This window comes from Elaeis guineensis, chromosome 15 (genome assembly GCF_000442705.2).
Source record: "Elaeis guineensis isolate ETL-2024a chromosome 15, EG11, whole genome shotgun sequence".
Taxonomy (NCBI): domain Eukaryota; kingdom Viridiplantae; phylum Streptophyta; class Magnoliopsida; order Arecales; family Arecaceae; genus Elaeis; species Elaeis guineensis.
Window position 1 is genome coordinate 14,545,606 of NC_026007.2, and position 11,252 is coordinate 14,556,857.

Here is an 11,252-nt window from a genome sequence, read left to right on the forward strand (position 1 = left end):
TGTGCATGCCTAACTTTTCTCCACATCACCCCTTCTGTTGTTTTGCATGAATTCATGTTAAAACTAGCAGGTTTCCATGCCTAGCTCTTCCTCACGCCTCCCATTCTCTTGGATGAAGATAAGGAAAGTTCAAATTTGATTTGAACTTAACTTCTTTATCAAGATGAGATTTGATCTCACCCAAAGATCTCCTAGATGCCAACCATAAAAGGTGTTGGTGCAAAAATCTGCCTGCGTCGGAGAAGCTGGAGTCGAGGGAGTCGCGGTCGCCATCGGGACCTGCAAAAGAAGTCTAAACCAGAGTTGAGGTTGCTCCGGCAAGAACCTCTGACACTCAAGTCAGTTCTCTGCCTCAACAAGAATGGAGTGCTCGAACAAAAATTTTAGCAGAATTTTGGGATAGAAATTAGAGCCTAGAGAATAACGTATCTGGGGTCCTCCTTTTATAGGCGGAGGGGGCAACAGACTGATAGCGATGTTTATAACCGTCTGGCAGTGGGTTGCCCAGGGTCAGGAGGAGTTTGTGGCGCAGAGTAGTGGAGTGGAATCATGGCCATCGTCGGGACATGCCACGTGGAATTTGTTGCGGAGAGTGGAGCGGCGTCCGTTGTCGTGACTTGCCAGAGGGTGGAGGAACCGTGCGGTATCCGTCGCAGGAAGTGGAGCAGGATCGTGGCCGTTATTGCGGCCTGCCAGAGAGTGATGGAGCCGTACGGAATCCATCGCAGGAAGTGGAGCAGAATCGTGGCCGTTACTATGGCCTGCCAGGGAGTGATGGAGCCGCGCGAAATCTGTTGCAGGAAGTGGAGCAGAGTCGTGGCCGTTACTGCGGCCTGCCAGGGGGTCCAGGCCTGTCGGCCGAAGTTCGGTTGGAGTCCGGCCTCCGTAGAAGTCCGGATGGGGATCATTTATCGAGGGTCTCGGTCAAGGCCTGTCTGTAATGGACATCCGAACGGAATTCGTCCATAATGGAAGCTTGAGTGAAGGCTTACGGTGGGAATCCGGCACGGGCCGCTCGTGGTAGAAATTTGAAGTGAATTGTTTGCAGCAGAAACTCGGAGTGGGTCGCTTGCGGTAGGAGCTCGGAGTCCGGCTCCCGTAGGAGTCCGGACGAAGTCTTCCTGCGGTCGAAGTCGGGGATGAAGTCTGGCTCCCGTAGGAGTCCGGGCGAAGTCTACCTGCAATGAAAGCTGGAGGCGAAGTCCGGCTCTCTTAGGAGTCCGGACGAAATCTACCTGTAATTGACGTCGTGGGCGGAGTCCGGCTCCCGTAGGAGTCCGGACGAAGTCTGCCTGCAGCCGGAGTGGGGGACGAGGTCTGGCTCCCATAGGAGGCCGGACGAGGTCTTCCTGCAGCCAGAGTCGGGGATGAGGTCCGGCTCCCGTAGGAGTCCGGATGAGATCTGCCTGCAAGTGAAGTCGGGGACGAGGTCCGGCTCCCGTAGGAGTCCAGGCGAAGTCTTCCTGCAGCCGGAGTCGGGGACGAGGTCTGGCTCCCGTAGGAGTCCGGGCAAAGTCTACCTGCAAGTGAAGTTGGGGGCGAAGTCCGGCTCCCTTAGGAGTCCGGACGAAGTCTATCTGTGATTGAAGTCGTGGGCGGAGTCTGGCTCCCGTAGGAGTCCGGACGAAGTCTGCCTGCAGCCGGAGTCGGGGATGAGGTCCGGCTCCCATAGGAGTCCGGGTGCAGTCTTTCTGCAGTCAGAGTCGGGGATGAGGTCCAGCTCCCGTAGGAGTTCGGGCGAAGTCTACCTGCAAGTGAAGTTGGGGGCGAAGTCCGACTCCCATAGGGGTCCGGATGAAGTCTACCTGTGATTGAAGTCGTGGGTGGAGTCCGGCTCCCATAGGAGTTCGGACGAAGTCTGCCTGTGATTGAAGTCGTGGGCGGAGTCCGTCTCCCGTAGAAGTCCGGACGAAGTCTGCCTGCAGCCAGAGTCGGGGATGAGGTTCGGCTCCCATAGGAGTCCGGGCGCAGTCTACCTGCAATTGAAGTTGGGGGCGAAGTCCGGCTCCCATAGGAGTCCGGACGAAGTCTACCTGTAAGTGAAGCCGTGGGTGGAGTCCAGCTCCCGTAGGAGTCCGGACGAAGTCTACGTGTGATTGAAGTCGTGGGCGGAGTCCGGACGAAGTTTGCTTGCAGCCAGAGTCGGAGATGAGGTCCGGCTCCCGTAGGAGTCCGGGTGCAGTCTTCCTGCAGTCGGAGTTGAGGACGAAGTCCGGACGTCGCGAAGAATCCGGTCGACGCTGGCGGAGGCTTGTCCGTCGGCAAAACTTGGGAGTGTTGCGGAGGCTCGGCCGCCAGAGGGGTTCGGAGAGATGTCGCCGAAGGTCGGAAGTCAGTAGAATCCCTGAAGGGTCATTCCCATCATGAACTTCGGTTGGGGGGTACTTTATACCCAACAAAAGGAATTCTATTTTGTGCGTTAAATAGGAATATCACCGAGAGATACCTAATTTTCACCATGGGTTTTGTGAAGCTTTTCCCCAGGGAAATCTATTTGGGGTGTGAGGAAAATAAGAGAGGTGTCAGTACTTCTCTTGGGTGTTAGTTTGGTGAGACCCCTAGGATTTTATCTAGGATTTCATCCTCTTGTGGCATTGGGTTTTGAGAGAAGAAAATAAAAATAGAGAGAAAGGGGTTTCTCCAACGCTTCTTCCTCATAATCTTCCAAATCTTCTTCAAGATCTAAGAAAGTCTTCGAGATTCGAAGAAGAATCTTCATCAACCATCAAGAAGCGACTTTTGTAAGGGGGCTAGCACTCTGATGAAGTCAAGAGCCTTTAATCAGATCAAAGATTTTGTGTGGATATTCATAGAGGTCGGACACATGCGTGGCTCTGCAGAAACCTCATCGGATTATCACGATTATCAGATTGTGGTGAAAAACTATCTGCGCAAAAGATATGAAGATTTAATCTTTGATTTTTAATTTTAGCATCTTAAATGCATGCGATCGATCCTGTTAGCAGTAGATTAGATCTACTTCATACATATTAAATAGATTAAAGCATTTAACCTAGAATAGAGTTTTTATTCTACTACGATTATGATTTTTAAAAGTTAAAAATCTGCATGCTCAGATTTCTATATGCATGTTCTTGGATGTGCGACATCCTTCAAAGAGAAAAGATTTTTGTGCGTGAGAAATATAGAGAAGAGGGTGCGGGACAAAGGGAGGTTGGCATGAAACATGGTGGGCACCTTCATCCCTTCATTCTTACAACCAAGGGTTGATTGTTAAGATCTCTTCCTCTCTCTGTCTCTCTCTTTGTCTAAGAGTTGGACACGATTTTCTCTCTTCTTTTCCCTCTATAGATGTCCAAGAGTTGGATATATCTTCTCTTCTATAGATGTCCAAATGTTGGATATGTCTTCTCCTCCATAGATGTCTAAGAGTTGGACATGATTTCTCTTCCATGATCAGTCCAAGAGTTGGATGGAAAAAAAAAAAAAGAAAAGAGATGGAATCTCTTGTTTTTCTTTTCTTTAGATTTTTTTTTCTCTTGAGAAGAGAAAGTGAAAAGAAATCAGATTAGATCTAATTTCTTGATCCTCCTACGGATCTCTTTGATTTTCTTGAGAAGAGAATCAAAAGAGATCAAAAATTCGACAATCTAAAGAGCAATCTCTGTAAGAGAGCTAGCACCTCGATGAGATCGAGATCTTCTGATCAGATCAGCCTTGTGTGGATACTTGTAGAGGTTGGATACTTATACTGCTTTAAAAAGACCTTAAAGACATCAATAAATCATCAGATTATAGCTTCAATAGATCATGAAGATATCCATGGATCATCGGATCATGATGAAGATCTACCCACACAAAGGTAAAAATTAGATTTTTATTTTTGCTTGTATCTTAATCTTGTATATATGATGATGTTTGGGTTATGTTGAGATATGATCTCTATATGTATGCTTGATTAGATTAGATCTAATTAGAGATTTGTTTTAACATCGTTCTGACGTAAGATTGTCCTAGCATAACGATGGTCATTATGTTATATGGTTGTCCTAGAATGATATTGAAAAATTTTTAAAAATTTTTTTCACTGCATGTTTAAAAGTTTTAAAATCTTTGTATGCATACCGGGTCGCCATGTGATGGTATTTTCTAACAGCATCAGCATAAAAAAAAAAACTGTAATGTAGTATCATCACCATACTTGACCGAAATGGTCAATGTATAAGACTACAGCAAGTACAATAAATATATAAATTGTTAAGTAGTAAGTAGCATATTGAAATAAAATAAATTCATGATTATAACAACTTTGTTTGACTTGGCATTGACATATTCTGACTTCCCCTTCAACTTATGAGTGCAGCTGAACAACTCCGTGTGATCTGGTTCTCTACTATACTCTTGCATCTATACTCAACAATACATGATAGAATAGCAAAATGATTTAAGATCAAGTATCTAAAATAATTAAAGTTATATTTATAACTTATTAACTCACCATTTTTTCTTATGCATCATGATGGGTATCAAATTGTATGAATATTTGGTAATAGATCCGTTCTTCTCGGTCATCTGATTAGTATGGTCGGCTTCAGACTTCTTTAGCTATTTTTTCTTAGCCCAGTAATCATCAATGAGCTTCTCCCATATGCCAAGTTTCATTCATTTAGGACCTGATCTTTTGCACTCCTCTATAGAAACCTTATAATGCCAGCCATTCTCTTCCTTTACCTCATCTTTTATCCTTTTTTGTTCTTCATTGAGAATGCTTTTAAATTTTCTAGATGTTGTTGTATGATGTGCTCTAAGAATCTATGCATGCATTTTTGGAGTCCTTGTGTATGTGGCCTGTTATCATGCAAATAAAAAATTATAAATTAATGAACACTAGTGATCTGTATTATGTAACATCAACATTTTGGTACTTTATAGTGTTGGCATTTACATCTGAAGCCTATGTTCTTGATACATCTGAGGTAGCACCATCCAATCTTTGAGACTGACTTTTAACTTCATTAAGGTCCTTAAATTTTTCATCTTTGGTATTGTACACTCAAAAGAAAAAACAAAATATTGGTACTATAAATCAAACCAAGATTAATTCTGGATTCCTTTCGATAAAAGAAATCCCCCAAACCCTACAAAGTATCATGCTTCTACTAAGATTAAGCTCTCAAAACTCAAGGGATGAACTCAAACTACCACAACTCACACAAAATCCCACATGCTTCAAATAATATTTTAATTGGATTGAAGGATAGCTTCATTCACTTGGTAAGTCAAATGCATGAGAGCAAGTTCTTAGAAAAAATCAGCTATTATCTCATAGGTGATCATAAATTTTTCTCCTATTTCTATGACAATAAAGATATCAGCATATTTCGCTAGTAAATTCTCTATTTCATTATTTCTTAGAAAAAAAATTATTTCTCTAAATTAATATGAGTAAAGGATGAATCAAATGGATGGTTTATTACATATAAAAAGGCTTAAGAAGAATATCAAACATCTTATCTTCGAAAGCACCACACCAAATCATGCCCGAAACCTAAGAAACCCCTCTACACTATCTCAAGTACTCTCCTTCCCCTTAGATCTCTGAAAAAGAGAATGAAATGACAAGGAAAAGAATAGAAAAGAAAAAGAATGATCAATCTATGTGGGAAAAGGTTTTACCTTTTAATTTTTTTGTCTTCCCTTTGTTTTCATTGAGTTTTCCACTATTTTTTCCTGGGTTTTCTCTGCTTTTTCCATCCTAAGCAGATCAAAAATCCTCCAAATCCCACAAAGTATCATGCTTCTACCAAGATTAAGCTCTCAAAAACTCAACGCACCAACTCAAACGGCCACAATTTGCACAAAATTCCATTTGCTTCAGATAAAAACCCCAACCGGAACCTAAGAAACCCCTCTGCTCTCTCTTAGGTGCTCTCCTTCCCCTTTGATCTCTAAAAAAGAGAATGAAATGAAAAGAAAAATAAGAGAAAAGAAATATAATGATCAATCTATGTGGGAAAAGGTTTTACCTTTCAAAATTTCCATGTTTCCTTTATTTTAATTGATTTTTCCACTATTTTCCTCCATATTTTCTCTACTTTTTCCATGCTCAGGAGTCTCAACTAGGTGGGAGCATTGGAGTGGCCAAGTAGGAAGGGGCTAGGTTTTTCTTTATTTTCTCTAGGTTATTCTTTATTTTTTTTTCATCTTTAGGAGCTGGGTGGGAGGCTTCGAGGGGACGAATAGGGAAGTTGGGATGGGTGGGAGTCTTGGAGTAGCCGAACATGGAAGCTAGGATGGTAGGAGGCTTGGAGCAGTCGAATAGAGAAGCTGGGATGTTGGTAGGGTTGTAGGCTGGTGAAGTTGAAGCAGTCGATTAGGAAATGCGGTGGTCGAACTGGGAAGCTTAGTTGATCATTAAGGATTTTGAGTTAGATTTATATATAAATATTTAAATGATATAAGTAGTTTCTCAATCATTACATAAATAAGTTCAGACTTTGGTGGCTAAGGTAGTGGATAGGCTATCTAAGGATTTTGGAGTTCAAATTCTTCCATCTAGGATTTTATTTTCAAGCTTGTAACACTAATTTTTGAAAGAGTATTTATCATAAAATCTACTTTTATTTGTTAAAATATTTCTGACTACTTTTCCATCAAAAACAACTATTTCAATAATTTAAAAATTATTGAAATTATACTTTTAATAGAAGTTTCCATCAAAAATGTTATTGACAAATAATTTATTACGAAATCGATCACAAATGTCTTTAATATTTTTTAATTTTTTTAAAAAATTCTAACAAATTTTTTGATGGAGTTGTTTCTGATAAAAAATCTATGAAAAGTTGGTCAAAGATTTTAAGACATGTCAATTATATTTTGTTGCTCATTTTGTGATAGAAATATGTCAATGATTCCTCAAAAATTTCTAATAGATCACATCCGTTAGAAAATTTCATCAATGAAACCCTTATTTCTAGTAGTGCCTAGATGATGCTGATTTTGTCAACTATCAATTCCTCTTCCTTTCAATCACAACATGTACACCTAGCATCTGATGGTTTAATGCTCGTACAGATAGTTCTCCTTCGAACCACAAAAGGGAATGGAGGCCACCATGAAAATCCAGTAGGTGTACACAATGCTTCCAAAATGGAACAAACATTCCAAAGAATGTGCCCCATCATTAAATATAGTGCTCGAAAAATTCTTGAACTAATCTGACTGCCTGAATCCAATTTAGAAGCATCATCCTTCAATCAATGTGACTTATTCCTTCACCTGAGTTAAATTAGCACAACTTGGGCTCGGAAGTAGGGGACAAGTGATATAGCTTGGATTCACCATCTTGAAATTCTTGACCAACAGCTCAACTCACCCAACCAAGTGGTAATGTGTGTTCTGAAAAATTAACAATCAATGAAATCTCTGATTTATCAACAAACTAATATAGCCCAGCATGATCTCAATCCTCTCACAATAGGCATATCTTCACCGATAAGCAGATAAAGAAAACTTTCAAACCATAGCATGCCTGATAAGCCATATCCTCGCTAATCAGATCAATTGATAAGGAAAGAGAACAATTGTTTGTTTGATAATCTCATGATCTCAATAACAAAAATCCTCATACTCACCTATATAAATACCAGGCACAAGGGAACCTCCGGTTGCACAGGAGGAGAAAATTCTATACTTCTTCACTTTGTCTCTCATATTGCCTATTTTTTTTTTGAAACTTTGCCAGAGTAAAGCATCGAAGTGTCCTTACTGGATACATTCAACCAACCTTTGATGTTTCTATGGAGTTGCAAATCTGCTCCAATGCCAAGCGGAGCTTCCACATCATCTCCAGGTTGATTAGCTCGCTTGTCCACTCAGTTAGCTTAGAATTTTGAGCGGCAATAATTATGAAAAATACCTTTGATGCCCTCAGCATATTATTTACAATGAGAAAAATGGGACATATATAACCCATTAGAATCAAGGATATTTCGAGAACTAAAGAAACCCCCCCCAAGCGAACTAAACAAGTCCTAAATTGAAAAATAAAGTCCAAGTACATTTAGACTTTTGGTGATAATAAAACGCTCTACTAGCTTTCACCATAGGAATACGACTCTCCGTTTTAAACAAGCTAGGTTTTAAACAATTTGGATTATACTTCTATCACAATACGATTTTTTACATGATTCAAGCCATTCTTGCTTTTGATGTGCATAGCTCATACCAAATGCTGAAAAATGATATCATGCCACCTGCTTAACCTTTCGTTGGGACCATATCCTCGTTCGTGTGGCCAAGGCTGTCTCCCATGGTAAGAACCAGAAGGTAATGTATTGGAGGATCATCTAAAATCCCTTTAGATGAGCGGATGTTTATCTTACTTGGCTTTTCGACAAGGTGAAGTGTTTCTTTCATTTGTGGGCTGTTGATATCCCTTAAAGAATAGTGGACGTTCAATTGATTGTTCACCAAATCCCGAACCAAATCCAACCATTTTCCAAGGTCTGTAATATGATTTGATGAATGCTTGCAATGCAAACAAATGTCCTTCCTGCCAACTTCTGATGATGAAATAAGTAGACAAGTTGCTCACCAAACCTCAAGCATCTCTTTTTCCATTTGCTACAAAATAGTCTCCCTCGAGTGATGACTATGAAATCAACAGTGCCAAGCCTAATAACTTGTACATATAAAAATTTGCCTGGGACCCAAAATATTCGTCATAAGAGAGAATTGGTCAAATAATTTAATTGATACAATCCCCCCAAGGTCCATCCCACCATAAGAAGAAACTTCCACGTTACATCTCACGTTGGTGGTGGTGGGAATAGATGTCCTACCTGTCCAAACCTAATGGAAACTAGGGCAGACTCTTGCTCTTTTCTGGTTGGGAGACCAATAACCCCAAGTGAAACAACACGCTACCTCATATTTATTGGTACATTTCCATTATCGTCTCCTCTCTTCTTTAAATTACTTTCAACTGACCATCTCTTCTGGTTCAGTTTCCTATTAACAGGGCGGAAGGCTGGTCGTCAACCAATAGAACCGATATGTATTTAGGCACATGCATAAACTATCTTCTCCTCTCAAACAATAAATGATCCTGAGTACTGATCGACGAAGGATCTCTTTCCCACAACTCTCTCCCTTCTCCTGGTCTTTCACCATTGCTGAAAATGGAGCAATCCCACATCCTCCCGCTTCTACTGTTTGCTATGTTCATTTTGGTCTCCCAGGTCTCTTCTGAGCCAAGAGGCCTTCGGGTCGATCTAATCCATGTTGATTCGAAGGGCAATTTCTCCAAGTTTGAGCTGCTGCAACGCGCAGCCTTGAGGAGCAACCATAGGATGGCAAGGCTGATAGCCAAGACGACAAAGGCCGTGGACTCGGGAAGCAAAGTTCAGGCACCAGTCCATGCAGGCAATGGCGAGTTCTTGATGGACTTGGCCATTGGCACTCCTAGCCTGCCTTTCCCCGCCATCCTTGACACAGGGAGCGACCTCATATGGACGCAGTGCAAGCCTTGCAGTGACTGCTTCGAGCAGCCTACTCCCATATTTGATCCATCGAAATCATCCACATTCTCTAAGATTCCTTGCTCCAGTGATCTCTGCCAGGCTCTTCCCACTTCCGCATGCAAATCAGACTGCAAGTACCTATACTCTTATGGAGACTCCTCATCAACCCAGGGTGTTCTGGCAAGCGAGTCCTTCACCTTTGGGTCTTCAGCAGTTTCAGACATCGCATTCGGATGTGGCGACGCAAACCAAGGCGCTGGCTTCTCTCAAGGCTCCGGTCTCGTTGGACTAGGGCGTGGACCTTTGTCACTGATATCCCAACTAGGCCTCGGCAAGTTCTCCTACTGCCTCACATCTTTAGACGAATCTAAGAAGAGCCCTCTTTTATTTGGCTCTCTAGCGGATTTGAGTGGGAGCAAAAATGAAGTTCAATCCATACCACTCGTTAAAAACCCTTCTCAACCATCCTTCTACTATCTCAGCCTAAAAGGGATAACAGTTGGATCAATCCATCTGCAAATCCCAAGCTCAACTTTTGCACTGCAAGATGATGGCACTGGTGGCCTGATCATAGACTCCGGTACCTCCATCACCTACCTGGAATTGGCTGGATACAAGATGATGAGGAAGGCTTTCCTGTCTCAGATGAAATTGCCTGTCGCAGATGGGACCGATATTGGTCTCGATCTGTGTTTCTCACTGCCATCCGATTCATCAGCTGTGGAGGTTCCAAAGCTTAAATTCCAATTTGATGGTGCTGATTTGGATTTGCCGGCAGATAACTACATGGTAGTTGATTCAAGCACTGGTTTGCTATGCTTAACTGTGATGCCATCTCGTGGAATGTCAATATTGGGTAACTTCCAACAACAGAACATGCAAATTCTATATGATTTGGAGAATGAGATGTTATCTTTCATTCCAACTCAATGCGATCAGCTGTGAATTATCTTGTGCTAAAGTTTGGATTTTCTTAATTACTTGATATTACTCATTGTTGTGCCCCATGTGAAACTATGTAAATCTATATTGCTCATTTGTAATTGCTGAATTTGTCATAGATTGCATCCCCATCTATGAAATAATACCCATTTATAGCTTCACGAGTTTTCTCTATGTGCGCGCGCTTGAAGAATCTTAACCGAGCTCTGATATCGCACCCACATCTTCTAGAATCATTTGTTGGAAAAAAAGTTTCTCCAATCTGTGCGGATTGATCGTGGATCTGTTTCTTTGGAAGCGCCTACAATCAAGCATGCAGCAATCCTTTTTTCCTAAAAGAAATAACAGCACAGCGATCGGTTGCTAAACACAGAACCACGTAGCGGATTCCTTGAAGGGTGCCAAAGGGCCGAGGAACGAGTCGCTGAACAGACACCGGAAAACTAACAAACAAGCTTTGCAACTAGTCTGCTGTGGAACAACAATAATATGGGGCTGACACTGGAGAATGAAATATGGGGCAGGCTTCCTATTTTTTTATGTTTTCCTAGTATGCATCTGAAGTTATCAATGGAAGAATGATGGGCTCAAAATAAAATAATATTATATTTTTTGAAGGTACTCAGAGACTTAAAATGCCCATAGTTTCATTGCAAAATGACCCCATAGATATTTATAGCCATTAAGAGAACTTACTAGACACAATATATCACTTCTTCCCAAGGGTCACATCCATATTTCGAGATTAATACATAATTACTCATGCATCTTCTAGATAATGGGAGTGTCTATATGACTCTTAGACTCCCAAAACTTCTAGAC

General features: G+C 41.6%; 1 protein-coding gene across 1 annotated transcript; it reads left to right on the forward strand.

Annotated features, from left to right (window-relative positions):
- The first annotated feature begins 8,936 nt into the window (after positions 1 to 8,936).
- LOC105034213 (aspartic proteinase nepenthesin-2) lies at positions 8,937 to 10,947 on the forward strand. Its single transcript, XM_010909266.3, has one exon. It carries the CDS (start codon positions 9,147 to 9,149, stop codon positions 10,431 to 10,433), a length of 1,287 nt encoding a protein of 428 aa, XP_010907568.1. The 5' UTR covers positions 8,937 to 9,146; the 3' UTR covers positions 10,434 to 10,947.
- Positions 10,948 to 11,252: the final 305 nt, after the last annotated feature.